Source organism: Corvus cornix, chromosome 15, assembly GCF_000738735.6.
Source record: "Corvus cornix cornix isolate S_Up_H32 chromosome 15, ASM73873v5, whole genome shotgun sequence".
Taxonomy (NCBI): domain Eukaryota; kingdom Metazoa; phylum Chordata; class Aves; order Passeriformes; family Corvidae; genus Corvus; species Corvus cornix.
This window is the reverse complement of record NC_046345.1, coordinates 13,793,714-13,813,529: the sequence shown is the minus strand read 5'-3', so window position 1 is coordinate 13,813,529 and position 19,816 is coordinate 13,793,714. Positions and strand designations below refer to the sequence as shown.

General features: G+C 54.2%; 1 protein-coding gene across 1 annotated transcript in view; it reads right to left on the bottom strand.

Moving 5' to 3' along the window:
- RBM19 (RNA binding motif protein 19) overlaps positions 1-19,816 on the bottom strand; it is a 51,258-nt gene that overhangs the window by 10,897 nt on the left and 20,545 nt on the right. Inside the window, exons 22-23 of the mRNA XM_039561085.1 lie at positions 6,727-6,832; positions 1,287-1,407 (exon numbers count right to left, since the gene is read on the bottom strand). Coding sequence (XP_039417019.1) covers positions 1,287-1,407; positions 6,727-6,832 — 227 coding nt within the window. The remainder of the gene's footprint in view (positions 1-1,286; positions 1,408-6,726; positions 6,833-19,816) is intronic.

The window sequence follows — 19,816 nt, the reverse complement described above, 5'->3', positions numbered from 1 at the left end:
GCCCAGGTCGGGACTTGGAAATACAGTGACAAAGATGATGGAGCTGACACTGGGGCTGGGGACATCACAGACCTCGGTCTTGATTGTTTCCTGAGCCCTGAAGACCCCAAATTATCTTTTCTTTCCCATTCCCAGCTCGGTCCCCAGAGGGGCCTGGCCACTGGGGCCTGCAAAGCTGTGGGAAGACCCTCACAGTTCACCTGCACTGTGCTGGGAGAGGAGAACTCATGGGACAGCCACAAACAGCACGGGGATGTCTGAGCTGCTCCTGTGCCTTGTGGGAAGAGGAGGAGAGTGGGGAAACGGGTATCAGTAAGAAAAAGCCTGGTTCTGGTCTGTGTCACCAGTGAGAAGAGATGCGTGGTCCCAGCCTGGCTGTTGGGTGCTGTGTGTGCTCTGCGTCCTCTCCATCCCTGCTCCATGTGGGAAAACCGGCCTCCAGCTATGGCAGGGAGGAAAGCTGAAGGAGCATCCCCCTTCCAGGGGGCTGGAGGCAGAGTGCTGGCAGCCTTTTTTCCCCTCTCTATCCCTCTGCACACCCACAGAAGGGACAGGGGGCAGCTCCCTCCTCACCTCGGAGCCACGTTCCTGTGAGCAAGCACGACGTGTCCTCGCTGCAGTGCTGGGTTCTGGGTTGGCACATCCCCCCTCAGCCCTGCCAGCACCCAACTGCAGCTTCCCCTGCCTGCAACAACCAGCCCTGGGCTATTTCAGGAGCAGGCGGATCACTGGATCAGTCAGGATCACTGAACAACCGGGATGTGCTGCTCCTGCCAAAGCCTCGGGCCGCAGGCACGTGCTGATGGAGAGGATGCAGGAGGAAGAGCATTGATCTCCAGCTTAGCCCTGCAGCCCAGGGGAGCCCTTCCTACATAAATATTTGCCAAGCAATGCATTTGTGCCTGTCGATGGCTGTCGATAGGAGCCTGCAGTGCTGTCATCTGCGGAGCCGTCACTCCCAGCAGCCTGAGCCAAGCAGCCCCTTCTGCATCCCAACCCATCACCACACGATTTGTCCTTCTGAACCTGTGTGCTGCCTGCACAGAGCCTGTCCCCAGCTCGGGAGCACCCAGGGGAGGGAGCCAAGGCGCTGTGGCTGGCAGGTGGCACACGCAGAGTTAACAGCTCACAGGCAGAGCTGTCAGACAAAGCCCTGGCCTGGCTGCCTCCTGCCTCCCCCCACATCCTCAGGCTCCAGCATCTACCTGCCAGCCCGCAGCACGTGCCAGGCAGGGCAGTGCCAGGTGGGGCAGGGCCAGGGCAGCAGGAGTTACAGCAGGAGTTACCGTGGAAGTGCTCGGCGGTTCTCCGGCGCAGGGCCTCCAGCGTCTCCTCCGTGTCTGCCCACTCCAGCACCAGCCTGCGGCCGTACAGGTGAGTGCTGTGGCACAGGGCGTTGAAGGCTTTCTGCAGAATCAAAAAAAGAAAAAAAATATTAAAGGAGAAAATAAGAAAAGGCTCATGGGAGGAAAGGCAAAATTGTCCCTCCCTCTGCCCTGGAGTGGAAAGGCCACCGGAGAACATCCTGCTCTGAGTGCTCTGCTCTGATGGGGCAGGATCCATCTCCATCAGAGGCTTTGACTCGGTCATTTATCTTCTCTGTGCTTGCAGCAGAGCAAATTCCCATCACCCTTCCTGCAGGCTGCTGCTCGTGGGGGAGCGGGCTGGAATCAGCACCCTAAGCTGGGAATGCTGCAGCCTCTGGAGCCTTGGAGTAGCACTGGGTGGGTCAACAGCAAACCAGGACCCTCATGGGCAACCTCACAACCCTCTAGCACCCTGCTCTCTGCTGGAACACAGGAAAGCACAGCTCAGGTGTGAGAGAGAAGCTCCTTTCTGCTCTGGAAGCAAGTTGGAAAACTGCCTTCCTCCTGCCAACCAGTTGGTGACTTGGCCATGGTGGCAGCAAATGTGGCAGAGCAGAAGCCAACCCAGAAGTCCTCTGCTCTTTGTGCCTGTGGTGGTTTGCCGTGATGCAGAAATCCAGATTTCCTCGTGTCAGATCCTGTTTGACAACACCCATACAGCTGTAATCTCTGCGTGATGTTGACTACAAACATGCCAGCCAGCCCAGAGCTCAGGTGGCTTTCTCTGTCTGCAGGCAACCAGCAGGGACACCCAGAAAACAGTGGCTCAGTCCAGGCAAGCTTGATTTTGCCTTTGTTTCCCACAGGATTTCAAGGTAACTCAGGACTGAGCAGGATTGGGCCCACAGTGCAAATACACAAACATGCTGGCCAAAGATTTTTATCCCCAGGGGCCCACAAAGTGCTCCACAGGAAAGGCTGGGCACAGGCAGAGAGAAATGCCCAAAATGCTCTTTTAAGAACCCCAGCTAAGGCTCTGGGCAGAGGGACTTGTCCTGCTTTGCTGCCCACAGCTGCTCCTCAGGACGCTCCTGGAGCTGCTGGGCTCCAGCACATAAAACCACATTAAAAACCCCCCATTTCAGTAACCAGCACCCAGCAACCTGAGTGTTCCTCTCCTCCCAAAGTCCTGTCACTCACAGAACCCTCATGTGCTATAAAACAGAGCTGAGGAGCACCAGCTTCCCCTGCTCCATGGCCTGGGTGGAATTCCCACTATCCCACCACCCCCAGCTCCCGGGGTGACCCCAGCAGGGCAGAGTGCCCCCTTTTCCAGGGGCACATTCCTCCTGGAAGGGCTGCAAGCTACAGCTGATTTTATTTGCTGCTGCTGCTGCTGTGTTTTCAAGGCCTATCTCCCAATTAGCAGAGCAATGTGTTGGCTTAAACAAACACCCTGGGGGAGGGAGTTGTAAGGGCTGTTTGCATTGGCACCAGGAGCCTTTTGCAAAGCCTGGCACACAACCCACAGCTCTAAACACTGCATTTCCTTTGTTAATTCCTAGTTCTGAATTTCTCCTTCCCACAGCAGCAGGAAGAGGAAGGTTGGGTGACAGCACACAGCCCATCCGCGCTCCACAGGTCACGGAGGAGGGCAGACCATGATGAGCGTGGCACTTGGTGGGCTCTGCTCCTCCGAGCCACTGCTCTGCCACCACCACCTCCTCCTCATGGGATTGCCACCCTCTGGTTTTGCTGGCAGCCCTGGGAAGGGTCATGGAGCAACAGGGAAGGCAGATGCTGCCATCAAGTTGTGTCGTGTGCAAGTAACCCACTGGGTGAGGCACATCTGCCACCAGCTCGGTGACATTGGCCCTTCCTGGCCAAACACATCCCCAAAAGGAGCTGGTTTGCACCCAGGATGAAGGAGAGCTCCAGCCTGGACTGGGATCTCTGCTCCCTGTCTTCCAGCTGGGAAGGCAGAAGAGAAGCTGCACACTTCAGGTGACAAACACAAGGATGTCACTTCTTTGGAAACGAGCTAAAAGACAAAACATAGCTCTTCACTGCTCTGAGAGGAATTAAGACTTTTTCAGGGGAAAAAAAAAAAGAGAAACCACTGATGATTTAAAAGACAAAGGGATGAAGGGGAGATATGCCCTCCCCATACATCCACACTGCTGGAAATCTTCCAGGGAGAGGAAGAAATCTGCCACTGCTGCTATTGCAAATGAAAAGATAGGTAGGGAAAAAATATTTTAATTAGGTGACAAGTACGAAATGAGGAGAAGCAGGCTGGCTTTCACAGAAAGCAGGAGCTATTTTTGGGGTGCAGCTCCTCTACCTGAGCATCTGCCTTCCCAGGACGCCTCTTTGGAGGAACAAAGGGGCCAGAGGTTTGTGGAATTGTATCCAAATGAGGGATAAAGGGAGGTGTGGTGTCTGCCCATCCAAGGGAGAGACTCCCCACAGAAGACCTCCAATTGCCAGGGCTTCACATCCTCCAACACCTTTAAGGGGCCACAAAAAGCTCCTTTTTAAATGCCCAAAGCCGATTCTGATGAAACGGCTGCATTTGGTAACCCAGCCTCTGCCAGGCCACACCAAAGCCTGAAGATCCCTGGCAAATCTTTTCCCGGACCTCATTTGCTTTCCAGATGCTTCAGGGGTTGCATGAAAAGCCTGTGGACTTCTCCTCCTGGAGAATAGGATGTGAGCATGCTTAAAAATGCCATTTCTGGGCGTTTTTTGTGAAGTTTGGTTCAAGCTGAATGTTATGGCTCAGCGTGGTGGGAAAAAGTGGGGAGAGGAAAGGGAGAGGCTGGAACAGCAGCTTAAAAACGTCTGTGGGATTCAGAAAGGGAATTTCCAAGTGAAGAGGTGGCTGATAAACCCCCATGAAAGCCAGGCTGCTGGGATGAGGCAGCCAGAGCTCTGGAGCAGAGCCTGCTGAGCCGGGAAGGCTGGGAGCAGCGTCTGTCAGCCCCGGGTGAGACAGCTCCAGCCCCGGCCGCTGTGCTCATCTGAGGACAGCGCTGCTCTGCCTCCAGATTCCCCCTTGCCCTATTAAATACTCACACCAAAGAGCCTCCAGGCTGGAATCATTAGAGGGACAAAGGGTCAACAACATTAGGAGATTGATAAATATCCCTCCCTCGCAAGAGCCAGTCCCAGCTGAGGATGCTCTCCGCGATGCCAGCTGCACGCAAGGATTTTTCCTTCTGTGTGTGTGCGCATTTTGAAAACGTTGGCTGCCTCTCCCAAATGGGCAATTTCTATTTGGAGACCAGATGTATTTTTATATCAACAGGGGAGAAAAGTGGGAACTCGGCTTCCAGTTAATAGTTCAAAAATAAAAACAATTCCGCAACAATTCTGCACAGGGAACGTCAGGAAATGGTGAGTGCTTCCTTAGCTGGAGTTAATTTGGTAATGCCAGTGGGTCTGAGTTCCAGGGGAGGCTCAGAAGATCAAACCAAGCCTGATGGGGCAGATCTGCAGGCACAGCCTTGGGGAGATGGGAGGGGGAGCCCCCCATCTCCGTGCTGGCTGTGGAAAATCTCCATGTGTGCTCCCACAGCAGCCGTGGTTGTTCAGAGAAAAAGACAAACAGGGGAGGTCACAGGCTTTAAATGCCCAACAAAGCCAGCCTAACTATTCTATTACAAACCCATCATGTTTTATAAGATGCTTATAAGCAATTTCCAGATTACCACTCTGAGCAAAAGCGTCACTGCCAGTCAGAGCTATTCAGCTCAGAGGTCTCCAGGCCCACTCCCCTCCTCTCTCATTTCACTCAGCAATAAACTCTAAGCCAATTATGAGCATGTTTACAATATTCAGGATCCTATTCATCAATACACCGTGCATCCTTTTCCAGACGGCCAATGGAGTGTACTTGATGTGCCACTTGTGAGACAATTAAATCCCTCAAAGAGATGAGGGTGGAAAAAAAAGATGAAGAAGGAAGAAGAGCTGCTTTGCTGGGAAAGAAGAAAACCCCGCTGAGAGCTCTTCCACAGGGCAGCTCTCTCCCTGCACGCTCCCCTCCATGAGCTTGGGGAGCAGTGCCCTGATCCAGAGCCCTGCCTGGCCCTCTCCCCTCACCAGAGATGGGCTCCTGTCACTGAGATTCCCATTTGTCCAGTGCAGCTGCAATCAGTCCCTGAGGGATGGAAAGGGACGGGAGGCAAACACTGAGCCTGTACCTGTTTCCCCCAGAAAGCAGCAGAAAAGTGGGTGCTGCCTCACACCCCCCACAGCCAGGTCCCTCTGTGCACCTTTCCATCAAAAGCCTCCAGTTTCTCTGGGAAAAGATTAATTCAAACCCCAGGAACAAAGCCTGAACGACCGCGGAGCGAAGCAGAGGTGAAAGCAAAGCTGCTTTGAGCAGAGCCACGGGCACAGCTCGAGGTACAGGGAGAGGAACCAGGCTCCTGGGGGGATCCCTGCACCCCCAACTGACCCCCAGGGGGAGGAGGGAAGCTGAGCACAGGGAAGTTTGAATTAGGATCAATACAGGACTAACAAAGAAACTCCATGTACTGTGTTATACAGGAGGTCAGGCTGGAAGGGATGATCTAATAGTCCCTTGTGATCCTGGATCAATGAATGCTGTCTAAAAACATAAACACAGGCTCTGGCTGGCTCCCCCTCCTCTCTTCCTCATCTCTGCTCACAGCCTTGAAAATCTGGAGTTTTGGGGGGTCACGTGGTGCCTTCCCTTCAGCAGTAACATCGTGGGTGTTGTGCTTGCGACCACTCCCTTCCAGACCCTGCACAGATCACCAGGAACCAGCAGCAGGATGGAATGCACCCTGCTCCAGAAACTCTGGCAAAGGGTAAGAGCAGGATACTGTCAGGCTGCAATCCCCTTGCTTCTGCTAAAAGCATAGAACTTAAATATACAGGAAAGCTTCCAAAAATAAATGAACTGGGCCAAGTCATAACTACTGTTCCTCTGGTACAGTCACTGGGAAAGCACCAGCGCAGCCCCTGCTCCCAGGGCGCTCTCAAACCACACAGAAGAACTGGTGAACACGAGCCTTGCCCAGGTTACAAACTAGGAAACAGCCACAATACCCAAAACTGCCCTGATGTCAAGGCAGTGGTGGAGGTGGGACATGCACAGAGGTTTCCTGGTATGTTAATGTTGGGTCAAAACCATCCTGTCTCACCTTGCTGCTGACAAACCTGAAAAAGAAGCTCCTGTCCTTCTGTATTACAAGAAATTTGAGTTATTTTACCAGTTGCACTGAAATTATCCCCATTATGGCTTGGGTTGTGGGTTTTGTTGCTGCCCACACAGCCTGAGTGCAGCTTTCCTGGGGAATGGCACCAGCCTGCCCCAAATCGGGGGGGACAGAGCCCCCTTCCCCCCCGGCTGGGGCAGTGCCAGCGGGGCAGCAGCACAGCTCACCTTGGCATCCTGCTTGGTGACGAAATCCACGAAGCCAAAGCCTCGGTGGGATCCTGTTCCTGCCATTTTCTTGGGCAGCCGGACAGTCTTGAGCTCTCCAAAGGTGCTGTGAATCCAAGGAAAAGCAGAGACAGCGTGAGGTGAAGGGAAGAACCACCCCTTTCCCACACACCTCGGCAGTGCCCGCTGCAGACCCACACTGAGTGGGTCTCTCCCATCGGGTGAGTCCTGCTCCAGGTGTCCTGCAGCCACTCTGCCTCCCTGCAAGCCCCATTTCCCAAGCAAATACCACCAGCTAAAACCTCAGCTTGCATTTCAAGGATCACTCTGGATATAAACCTTAACAAGACAAAAACCTTCTTCACTGTAACTGCTTTGCTTCTCCTGCCCTCAGGAGATCCAGCCAGAATGCCAGGCCCTGCTCAGGGCGGGCAAAGAGCATCTCCAGGTTACCAGGGCCGCTCCAAATCCCACCCAAACAGATTTATTTGCACCTTTAAAGAGGGGCTGGAGTGCACAGGATACAGGCAGGACACAGAGCGTGGCCCCACAGGGAATTGTTGTTTCAAGAATAGCTCCTCCATCCCCAGAGGTGTCACCCCTCCCCTCCAGGGATCCTGGGCATTTTTTATGACTGGATTTCCTCGCTCTAACCCTCCAGCCTGTCCCCTCCTGCAGCCTCTGGGCTGGAATAAACTGGTTTTATTTAAGCTTTCTGGATGCACAAAGGGAAACAGGCGAAAACTCCATATCCAACAGCATTTCAGGCAAGTTTTGGAGTGTCAGTGGAATGGGGAGGTAAGGGGGTTCCTGTCCCAGAGAAGGAACTTGTGGCTGGAGCACCAAAGCACGCAGCCATCCCACTTTGCCCAAAAAGCCTGGAAGCAGACCCAAAGGCAGCACGTGCCAGCCACCCCTCTCCAGTACCAACCCCTGGAGGAATTCCAGGACAAAGCCGACGCTTCCCCTGCTGCCGAGCTTCTGCTTCCCCTTCTCCTCCCCTCCCCTCCCCTCCCACCCATTTATCTAACACATATGCACAAACTGCAGGCAATAAATATTTAACGTGGCCCAGGTCTGAAGAGATGTGTTATTTTATTTGAAAATCTCCACACAGGCGTGCATACACAAAAGGAGCCTGGGATACGGCGGTGCCAAAGAGCACCCGGGAATAAACACAGTAAAGGCCATAAACGCTCTCGTGAAATGATATAAGCTAAATCCTGGGAGTTAACCTGCTGCACTGGCAGCATGACCAGGCATTCATCCACCCAATTTCCTTAGGCAACGTGGTGTGTAAATGCACCATTATGAAGCTTCGAAATGAATCCGCACGTCTCGCGCTCGGTGCTTTCCCTCCCGCTCTCCCTCCTGCCCCCTCCGAGCTGGAGCTCCGCAAACAAACAAACAAACGCGAGCGCAGGAGAGGGAGCAGCCTCAGCTGGGGGCAACGCTCAGAGCCGGGAGCAGCAGGAGCACCCTGTGGCTTCCAGAGGTCCTCCTGCAAGGGTGGGGGTGACAGGGACTGCCAAGGTCCCTGGAGCATCTCAAAGGCCGCAGTTGGGTGAAGGGAGAGGCAGCGAGAGCTCCTGAGCCATGGAGGTGCCCATCTAGCCAGGAAAAATGGGGGGCAGGAGCCATGGGCATGCTCCAGTATCTCTACCTCTCTCTCTCTCCATGAAAAATATCCAGGGCATTGCCTGGGGCAGCAGAGTACCTGCTGAAGGAACAGGAGCAGAGCATTTGCTCCAGGGGAGGGCTCAGACAGCGCTCAGTCCGTGCACTGGAACACCAACGTGGCCTTTGGACACCAAGAGCCAACACACAGGACGGGCTGAGAGCAGGATGGCTCTGGATCCAGGGCGCCAGGGAAGCTGTGCTGACCCACAGCAGCCACGACAGAGCTGGGAGAAAGTGGCTCTTCCTTCCTCCCCAGCCACCCAGACTGGGAGAGGTGTGGAGGCAGTGGAGACCTGATCCAGATCCAGAGCAGAACTGGCCACCAGCTTTTCCTGGGCAGTGGGAGCCAGCAGGGGCTTCCAGAGGGATGGATCCAGGGGTGAGGGGACAGGGCTGACCCCGGTGGGGCCGTGCAGTGGAGCAGAGTCCCCCCCACTGCGGTGCTAATTAGAAACCACAACACAGCAATTACCAGCCCAGGAGCTGCGAATGAAGCGCAGAGCTCCGGCCTTTAATGTTCTCCTCTCCGGTGCCAGGCACAGACTCACACCTCTCTTTTCCAATTATTGCTTCTGGATCTGGGGGGAGAGAGGGGCAGAGGCAGAAGGAAACCCAATTACCCCCCACCGTGCCAGGCTCCCGTGCCCAGGGAAGCCAGAGGGAAGCCAGGTGCTGATGCGCTCGCTCCCACTCCAGCTGCACCCAGGCTCCAGCACGGCCATCCACGGGTTGTGCCACGGGCAAAGGCACGGGAGCGGGGATGGGAGGAGGAAAAGGAGGGAGCACCTCACCCCAGTGACACCGGAGCAGAGTGACAAGGGAGGGGAGAAAGCAGCGTTTCTGTAAGATCCCACTGAGCTGTCTGAAATGGGCTCCCAGGGGCTGGCATGGCTCTGGAGGCGGGGGGAGCACAGCAAGTCACGGCTGGTGTCACTGCCAGCTCCTTCCCCTTCCAGCACAGATGGAGAGAAAAAACCCACAGGCGCCCCAGGGTGGGGGTTCCCCTGGGTGCTGGTGCCTCTCTCCTCTCAAACTGGGCACAGATCAGCGACCCTGCTGCCAGCACGGAGCACGGCACCAGGCCAGGCTCCTTCCCTCAAGCAGGATGGTTCACAGGGACGTTTCCTGCATCAGTGAGGGTGAAACCAGAGTGGCTTCTGGATTTACACTCACCCACCCATCCATACCTTCTCCAAGTGCTCCTGAGCCCCTGCACTGGGCCTGAAGGACCTGCTGGCTATGGGAGAAAAGCCCTTTCAATCTCGAGTCACTGACTTGTTTGCAGTCAGCCTGGCTTAACTTTGCACAAGACTTAACCTCAGTCCCTGTGAGCCCACCAGACCCCCAGGCCCGGCCTGGGGCTGGATTTCTGGCAGGACAGCCCCGCAGCTCCTGGTGGCACCACACCGGGATGGGATTTCACCTGTAATGAGTGTGGCCAAGGTGTGCAGCAATCCCAAATCTCTTGTGAAACGACCCCCCTGCCCATGCAGCTGCTCACAATTAATACAGGAAGGTTTGAGGGGGCCAAAGCAAAGAGTTTTGCCACAGAGGCAGCAGGACTGCAGAGCCCCTGGTGACCTGCCATGCACACGGCTGCTCCAGCCCCTCCCGGCTTCCTGCCCATCGATCCATGAAAAATGGTGTCCAACTATTTCAGAGCTATTCTCTGAAATCCCAAGAGGAATCAGGACCAGGAGGGCAGGGCAGAGGTGTGGGTGGGTGCAGAGGACGTGGCTGTGCCCGGGCTCCCCTGGCCCTGCCTGCCTGGCAGATCTGTCCTCACACCTCGCTCTCCCAGGCCTGGCACGGCTTCCTGCTGCTGGCTGGGAGGGATGACAGCCTCAACAAACACTGCAACTCCTCTTTCCTAAATGAGAACCTTTGTTTTGTGCCCATCCAGATTTGCTGGGAAACCAGAAAAAGCCTGTGCTGGCCCTGGCTGAGCCACGATGCACAGGGCTGCAGAACAGACAGCCACAAGCTAACACATCACCCATTCCAAGCTTGGCAGGAACACAGGGTGCATCCCAGAGGACAGAAGGGACATCCCCTCCCTCCCACCACAAGAGGAGCAGCATTTCTCCACGGCATTGCTGGCTATCAGCTGCTCTCCCGCTGCTTTGGCAGCTCTTCCAGCTGCCATCCTGCTCCCCTGGCTGAACACAGGGAGGAGAAGGAGATTTCTGCTCCTCACTGCAAGCTGGCTGCAGGTCAGAGGAACATCACTCCTTGGGCTTGTAATGACATCCTTCTGGCATGGGCCAGCTGGGAGGCAAGTCCTTTGCCTGCTAATTATAGGCTATAATATTGCTATTAAACAGCACATTCCAGCTCGGGGACAACACACAGCTCACGTGGCTTTGCCTGCTCACCAGAAGGTGCCTGCACAGCCATGGGACACAGGAGCATGGGGATACAGGTGGGCTCCAGAAAACCTCTTCCCTCCCCTTTCTTCTTCCCTGGTCTCCAGAAAACCCCACAGCCTCAGGCAGCCCTGACAGCCACTCGTTCACGGGACAGGGACCTCTGGATCAGGGCAAACGTGGAATGAGAGTGGTTTGGTTGGAAGAAACCTTAAAGCCCATCCAGTTCCTCCTCCTGCCACAGCTTCTACTGTCCCAGGCTGCTCCAAGCCCCGTCCAGCCCGGCCTTGGGCACTGCCAGGGATCCAGGGGCAGCCACAGCTGCTCTGGGCACCCTGTGCCAGGGCCTGCCCACCCTCCCAGGGAACAGTTTCTTCCAAAGAATTTCTTCCTAGTAAACATCTCTCCAGTTGGGAAGTGTTCCCTCCATTTCAATGCCTTTGCCGCCCCAAAGAGCAGCATTTAAACTGCCAGGTCCTCAGGACAAGCCCCGTCCATCACTGAGGGATATTTTCAAGCCCCAAACACACAGATGTGTTCCTCACACTGATCTCGGTGCACCCCAAGCCCTGAGCTGATCAAGGACTCTTGGGCTGCCAAGTTCTGAGGGGGAAAGCACAACTGACACCACGAATGTGGCCACTGCCCAAACCATAGAACATCCTGGAAAACAGCCACAAAAATGACCCTCAGCATTCTGCAGATGTGCACAGAGAGCCCACTGCACAGAGCTGTCCTCAATCCCCCTCTCTGGCTTATATTCCTTCAAGAAAAACTAAACAGCAAAACCACGTTGAAAAACTGACTATGAAAACCTTTATCAAGGCTGCCAACCTTCTCCTGGGTTGCCATGTACTGCCACCATCTCCTCCTCCTCTCCTCGCCGCCCTCCCATCCCGAGCCCTGCCCAAATCTGCCCTTGTGACTGCAGGCAGCCCCAGGCCGGAGCTCAGGTGGCTGAGCTGGCAGCGTGCCCACTCATCCCAAACGGCTCCGGGCAGGGATGGCAGCCCAAAAGAGACACAAGTCCTGCCCTCCCCTCCCTGCACAGCCTCAGCCCCGGGAGCAGGCTGCAGCCACACGGAATTCACTCAGTCCCTTTGCAGTGCTCCTCTTCATTTTATTCTTTGTCCTCCCTCGCCCCCAAACAGGACCTTCCCTGTCCCCAAAAACGATGGCCCTGCCCGTCTCTGCCTCTGCACCCATTCGCTGATGATAAGGGGGAGGGAAAAAAAATACAATGATGGTCCTTTTTTTCCTTTCTTCCTCCTTGAGGAAGGCAGGACCCTGGCAAATGGTTTTGCCCCTGGGCTGAGCCATGGCCAGTTCCACCTCCTGCATGAGGGAGTTAATGGAATACACAGCAGAAGGGCCCTCCCGCCTCCCGCTCCAGGACTTCAGCTGACTCCAGGACGGCTAATCCCATTACAAGAAAATAACGTGGATAATTCAAGCTAATGAAATCGTTACAAGAATGTGGACAGCCAGGGGTGGACATTCAGAGCCAATTTAACACTCCTTGGTGTTGTTATCCCCAGCACAGGAAATATCTGAAAGGAGGAGGGGAAAGGGAAGGAGGGAGGAAAAAAGCCTTCCTCTCTTGTTAGCTTAAATCCTGTTAGAGAGTTCAGGAACTAATCTGGCACCCATTTCCCCTATTACCCATTATCATCATCATCATCATCAATAACGTCTTCTTCACCTCTGCAAATCAGCAAATGAAGGCACAGAAAGACCAGGTGGGAGGGAAATCTCTGGATTCTGGAGCCAAGCCAAACTGTGGCTCCCTCCAGCTCCGGTGGAGCCAGGGGTGCAGGGATTTGGCAGCAGAGCAGGGGTCCCAGTGTCCCCCCAGCCCAGGGCTGAAGTGACAGCAGGAAGCAGGTCCCTGGTGCAAAGCTGATCCTTCATTCTCTGTCCTGCTGGATGATCACAGCCCCTGCGCCATCCCTGTGACGAGCCAGCGGGACAGCCACGGCTGCGCCTTCTTTACTCCACAGACCCGCAGCTTCTCCAGCTTCCCCTCCTCTTTGCCCAGGAGCAGCCTCTGTGTCTGGAGGCCCCTTGATCTGCTGCTGCAGCACAACTGGGTTTTGCTTTATGTGATTCCTCTTTTTCCGTGCCAGCCTTGTGCTGCCGCCTGCTCCAGGCCACGGATCCCTGCCCGAGCCCAGCTTTCTGGGGAAGACCTGTCCTTGCTGCCAGAGCCTCCTGGGGCAGGTCTGAAGCCAGGCTTCCTGGAATAACAGTGCTGCAAATGGAGGAAGTCCATGAGATCCACTAGGGAACAGTCCCAGGAGGCTGGGACGGCTTTCAGACTGCCCTCACTCCCTCAGTGCCTGCAGAAATCTCCAAGTTCAGCTCCTCCCGGATTTATCGAGTTTTGGCACGGATCTTCAAAGATTACTTAGATGCCCAACACTACAACTACTGCACACACCAGGGACTGTGTGGACATGGATGTGCTTCTTCCAAGGAGCTGGGAATTTACCCACGAATCCCATTTTTAGCGGGCAGAGGCAGCAGGATCAGGAACACAACAGCTTTGGCCCCACAGCAGGAGGCAGCCTGGGGATATTCCCTGTCCTCAAGGTGCTGGAGCAGGAGGCAGCGGCTGCTTCCCGTGGCTTAACTGGCTTGTTTAAAAACACAGCAAAACATTTTATCCCTCCTCGATTTATTTTCCTTAACAGTTGCTTATGAGGGACCTTATCAAAAGCGTTCTGAAATTCCAAGTAAATTAGTCATTAGGCAGGTTTTCAGAACAGTAATTAGGCCACTCCATGCCCCTGATGTATTATTTACCTGAGAAGATCTACATAATTAGGGCTCTTCTTTATAACTGGTATTACACACACTAAATTCTCCTCCAGTCTATCGTGTAATTACGCAATTAGGCCTCACGCTAAACAGAAACCAATCCTGAAAACCAAGCAGAAAGAAGAAAAAAACCCAACCCCACAACAGTAATTATTATTTTTTTAAATCCTCCATCAGCAGCACAGCAGCAAGTCTTAAATTTTAATATCCCTCCACTTAAGTCATTCCTAACCAGGTGCTGCAGCCAGGTTTAGTTTCTTAATTTTGCCGTGTTTAATCCACCATCGGCAGAGGATGATTTAAAGGCTGGTGGGAAAAGGGGCCTTTCCCTTCCCTGGATTTGCTGTGCTGGCAGGAGCAGCATCATGCCCCTGCAGCCTCTCCCTCTGTGGCTCCTCAGCCCCCTGCTCCTCCCAGCCCACGAGGATTTTTCCCTGGCTCCTGGAGCAGCCAGGGACCGCTGCTGTGGTGTGACCGTCACAGCCATTCCGCCCTCCAGAGCTGGCGACCACGCTGGAATTTTAGAATTTTAGCGTGGAAGAAAGGAATGAGAGCCCTGCAGCAGGAGAAGGGATGTGCAGAGCCCCACCCAGCAGCCTCACACGCCTTTAGGATGGAGGGATGGACACAGCTCCAGATTCGTTCCCATTTTTCTCCTGGTCCCACTGCAAAGCGAGATCCCGGGATGGCCCTTCCCACCCGGGCCTGCCCCTGGGGTGCTGCACACGTCCTGCTCTGTTTCCTGCTCCTTGCTGATGGAAGAGCCTGCACCACTCGGGTGGGAAATATTTTTTAATCCACTTCTTGCCATAAACCTGTTTTAGAGTCAGTCCCACCAAGGAAAAGCACCCAGGCCTCACTGACACCTCCTAGAGAAGACACCTGCCTACTATCCACATTTATTGCCACGCTTTGAAGACAACGATGGTTCAGTTTGCTTAAAGCAGGGACAGGCTTCCTCCTGAAATCTTACACCTCAGGGCTCAGAATTTCCAGTTCCCAAGGCACAGGGGAAGGTGCAGAGCTGGCACAGGGAACACCACAAGCTTTAGGAAGCCCCAGGTTTAAGCAGCGCTGCTGAACTTGAACACTGATATGAGCTTGGGAGTTCAAAGCCACCCCAAAAGAGTTTGAGCTGGTGGCTCAGAGGATTTAAAGATAACTGGTGGATGTGTGATGGAAGATGTCATCCCAAACCAGGATGGAGGTGGAAAACCCACTTTAATATTATTCAGGTTGTGTTGCTGCTTCTCTTCTCTCAGGGAACCTTACAGAGCTCTGAGCTGGTTCTGGTCACAGCAGGGCTCTGTGTGTGCTGTCATGGGCCAGCCCTTCCTGGGCTCTGCCACTCTCAAATTCCCCATCCCACACCTTTCTTCTTAATCCTACTGTAATTACTATTTTTTTTTTTTTTGCTGGGGGAGACAAAAGGCACTCAAGTCTGGTGGAGAAAGGAGAAGTTCTATCAGGACATCCTCCCCCACACCACCTCCCTGCACCACACCAGGAGCAAAGCACGCTCCCCCGGCAGCTATCCCTGAGGTGCACAAAGGCATGAGCCCTACATCCCAACCCTCCTGAAATCTCAGTCCTCGCACAGCCTTCAACAAGAGCCCCCCCAAAGCCCTTCTCAGAGCCCGCACTCCTAAGCCACAATTCTCCCAGCACGCAGCACCTTGTGGGACCACGGCTTAAGAGCCACCAAGTCACTGCCCTGACCACCAGAGGGTCAGGATTTCAAAGGAACCTGCAGCTCCAACAGCGCTCAGATTTGGGGATTTATCTCTCCTGGGCTCTTTTGAAAATCCTGATCAGAGCGCAGCTCTGGTCAAAAAAAAAAGTTATGCTAAAAATAGTGCTCACAGGAGGGTCTGGTGCAAATCTCTGCTGCTGGAGGGTTCTCGTGAGCCAGCTCCTTTCAAAGACAAGAGGAAATCTGTACAACTGGCAAAGCAGGAAACACAGAAGGAACCCAAAGGTGTAGCCAGAGCATCCTTTGGAGAAGGCAGCCTTGCTGTTAAGATACCAGCTGCATCAACAACCCCAAAAATACAAAAGTAGATCTCATATTCAACTGTAGAACCTCCTGCACTGAGCTGGAGAATAAATATAGAAGCAAAGAGGTATTTATAGGCACACAGCTATTTTAACACAGCTCTGCATTAAAGAGAATCCTTATTTAAGTCTTGCCCCTGCAAAGCTGCAGGATGACTTAGAAAAATAACCTGATTAATTATTTTCATCAGGAGAACAGAGAAACACGGAGGGAAGATCAAATGCACACGAGGAGTGCAGCAGGAATGTGGGAGCTGCTGCGGTGACTCAAACACAACGAGGGTGCCGAGCTCTCCTGGGCCCAGGCTTGTCCCTGAGAGCCCAGGCTGGCCACATGCACCATCTGCCCGGGGGCAGAACAGGACAAAGCACTACAAGCAGGCACAGAACAGCTCCTTGGTGAGGCAGGCTGGGAGCCACCACGCTCCAGAGCCAGCGGAACATCCCATTTCCTCCTGCTGCTGCAGAAGCCCTGTGAGCAGAGGTGTATTTCCACTGCTACCAGTCCAATTTGCCCATCCTGTCCCCAAAACTGGAGGTGTGGCTGTCACCCAAGCTACCACAGTGGCTCTTTTCCTGCTCCCTTTGGTTACCCCTGCCATAACCACAGCACCTGCTAGAGCTCAGAGGTGGCTGGGATTTGTCTTCACAGGTCACCTGGAAAAGTCCCAAAAGACAGCAGGACAGGGAGTGAGTGATTGGTGCCAGCACCATCTGAGCCACCATGGGATTCAGTGATGATGCTCCCAGCCCATTTCAAGGAAAGCTCATCGCTCTGCACCCACTCAGAAAGTGCTGGATGAAGAGGACAGAGATTTCACAGGACCACTGAATGGTTTGGGTTGGAAGAGACCTCTGGGAATCACCTTGTCCCCTGCCAAGAGCTCCAAGAAGGGTAGCCACAATGAGAGAAGAGGGGAAGGGATCATCCTGCCTTCACAACCCACAGAACAATGCAAGCACGCACCTGGAAAGAAGGTGGGACGGGCTCTAGGGGAGGGAATAATAAAAATGGCAGGGGACAGAGCAGAACGCCTGCCACGGCGAGCGAGCTCCAGCCAGGACAGGCTCAGGAACGCTGAGCGCCTGTGGGAGCTGTCAGAGTCCCAGCTGATGGCAGGAAGGCCCTGCAGAGGTGACAGCTCTGGCAGACACAGCGAGCAAGCAGCAGAAAAGGGGGAGAAACCAGGCAGGAGGCAAAGGCAGCTCGGGGTCTGTGCAGGCAGAGCCGAGCTGTGCTTGCTGCTGTTTAAAAACGGAGGCAAGTGGTCAGAAAGCAACTTTTAAGCTGAGCACAGGTAGGGCAGGGCAGGGCAGGGCAGGCTGGCAGCTTCCCTCCCTCCCTCCCTGCTGCAGCAGACCCAATTTCATGGGGTTTTTGCACAAGCAGCGGGGTGGAAAATGATCATCGGCGCTCCGCAGCTCCCCCCGCAAGGTGAGCGGCCCCAGCCCCACCTGGGTGGGTACCTGGGCGAGGAAAGAGGCCACCAGTGAGCTTCCCTGAGGGCAACTGTGGGGGGGATGAGGGCCACCCACGCTCCCCCCAGCCCCCTCCCGGCTGCTGACGGGAGAGACGGCGCAGTCCTGCGTGACAGCGTGAAATTAATATGATTTTGGGGGAAGTTGGCAGTGAGTAATGAGCAGCTGAAACACCTCGTCCCCACCCCCTCGCCCCCCCAGACTCTTTTAACCCTTCAGCTACTGGATTGGGATCAAAGAGTGGGGAGAGCAAGAGCTGGGTTAAAGTGAAGCAGAGAGGGGCCACGGAGCCCACCTGGAACTGGATTTACAGGTGAATTTTGGCACAGATCAGTGGTGCTGCTTGTGAGCAGGCCCAGCCTGCTGAGATGCAGAGATTGGCCCTCCTGGGCTTGGAAAAGTCAACATTGCTGCTTTTCCAGATGAGGTTTCATAAAGAGATGCCAAAAAAAGAGAAAAAGATGAGGGGTGAAGGGGGCCCAGACCTGTCCAAACACCCCTGGGCAAGTCCCAGAGATCCCCGTGAGGGGACAGCCTGGTGTGCACAGACCACTGATGGGCAGCAGGACAAGAATTGGCTTTCCCAGCTTCCCTGGTGTCTAATAAATGGGAATGTGGGCAGAAAAAACATCCCATCTTCACAGGCAGCTGATGATGGATGCCCGGTAAGGGTCAGTCCCACAACAGCACCTTCCTGAGAGGACAAGGCTCCTCCTGTCCTTAATTGCAGCAAATTTAAGATCTCCTGTCCTCTGCCAGATGCCTGGAAGTGCTCAGGACACTGCTGGGGGAGGAGGAAAGAGAGGTGAGAAGACAGATGGTCATCCTGCTGTGCCTTCCCTCGATTTCTTCAGGAAGAACAAGGTGCAGACAGAAATGCTGCTGGCACAGTTCAAAGGCCTGGGGCACAGGGACTGCCTCAGGAGAGGCGAGAGACTGGGATGGAAGGGCCTTAATTGCAATCACATCCCAAGGCGTAGAATCCACTGGATTGGGAGAAGGAGAAAGGCTGCAGCAGGCTCGAGGTTAAAAAAATAATGATGCAAACAGAGATGCAAATAAAGGACACGATGTCAGCGTGAGGAGAAAGCTGTGATTCATTAGAGGCTTGTTCAGGACCTTCTCGTGAAGTGAGACTGGAAAATACCCACACAAGTGAAAGACAGGGGGGTGGAGGGATCAACAGCACCGTGAAGGAGCAGCAGCTAAGAAATCCAACAGACAGAGGAATTTTAAGAGCAAGGAAATAATCATCCTGACTGTGCCTTGATGAAAGGCTGAGACACAAGCTCAGAAATTAGTCCAGCATAATTTCAGCATTCCAGATTGTGCAATGCCCCAGCTGCCAGCCCCCAAAGGGCCAAACTCTGGGAATGAACAAGGACTGGCCACAATATACGGCAAGAAAATAGCATATTTTTCCTTTCTTATGCACTTACCGTTCTTAATTCAGACAAGAAGCGACCTTATAACATTAAGAACCCCGAGTGGGATATTTCCAGGAGACAGCACAGGCAGGCTTTGGCTTCGCTCTCTATGGAGAAGCACCTGCCCACAGATGACATTTTTTTGCACTGAAAAAATGGCAAAAACCCCAAAGCAGAAGCCCAGAGTGGCATTTGAACATGACATTCCAAAAGCAGCCCCGTCCCCACCTCACTCCACCTCCCCGAGCCCCTCCACGCTGCTGAGCAGCGGAATTTGTGTGGAAAACTAATTAAAGTTCCCTCGGGAAGCTCGGCTGGGTGCCCTGGAGAGAGGTGCTGTGGCAGGAGAAGGGAGGAAGCAGCCCAGAAATTCCCTTCGTCTGCACAGGACAAGCCCAGGCTTTGGGAGGGCAGAAAAGGGACCTGGGGCTGTGGAGTACACAGAGAGCAGAAAAGGGGAAAGAAATAAATACAAAAATCAGGGATGTAATGAATATTCAAACCTGGGAAAGGGATGTGCTGAAAAAAAATCTTCCTTCTGCTCTTGGGAAGAGCCACCTTTTAAAGCAACCTTGCTGAGATAACAGAGAGTTAAACATTTCCTTATCTGTGTTAAACACCTTTATGATTCAAACTGCAAACCAGCACTGAACACCCCTCTCCCTCCCTCTCCCCCAGCCTGTGGCTCGCTTTGGAGAGCGGCCAAATTAAAGTGGCCACTGCCATTTCTGGGCTCTGAGCATGAACCCGATTCTGCCACGTTTGGGTTTCCAGTATGCAAGGAAGAGGCTTGAAAAGGGGAAAAAAAGAAAAAACCCAGATCAATTTATGCTGTTTGAGACAGTAAGAGAAATAAAGCAGCCCAGCAGATCCCTGTATGCCCCCCTGGAGCTCACGAGGCTGGTGCCCATTCCTGCAAGCTGCTTCCCAAGGAGCTCCCATGCCCTGTGTTCTCCTGTGCAGCATCCCCTGGCACTGCAGCTCGGGCATGGAAACGCACCAGGACTGGGAGAAGAAGGCTGCGAGGATGCACCTGGGATCAGCTGGGCAGGAGATCCAGGGCACAGTCCAAAGGTGTGGGAGAGCAGAGGGCACGGGGTGGCTCAGGGGGGCACCCTGTGCCAGGGCCTGCCCACCCTCCCAGGGAACAATTCCTTCCCAATATCCCATCCATCCCTGCCCTCTGGCAGTGGGAAGCCATTCCCTGTGTCCTGTCCCTCCATCCCTTGTCCCCAGTCCCTCTCCAGCTCTCCTGGAGCCCCT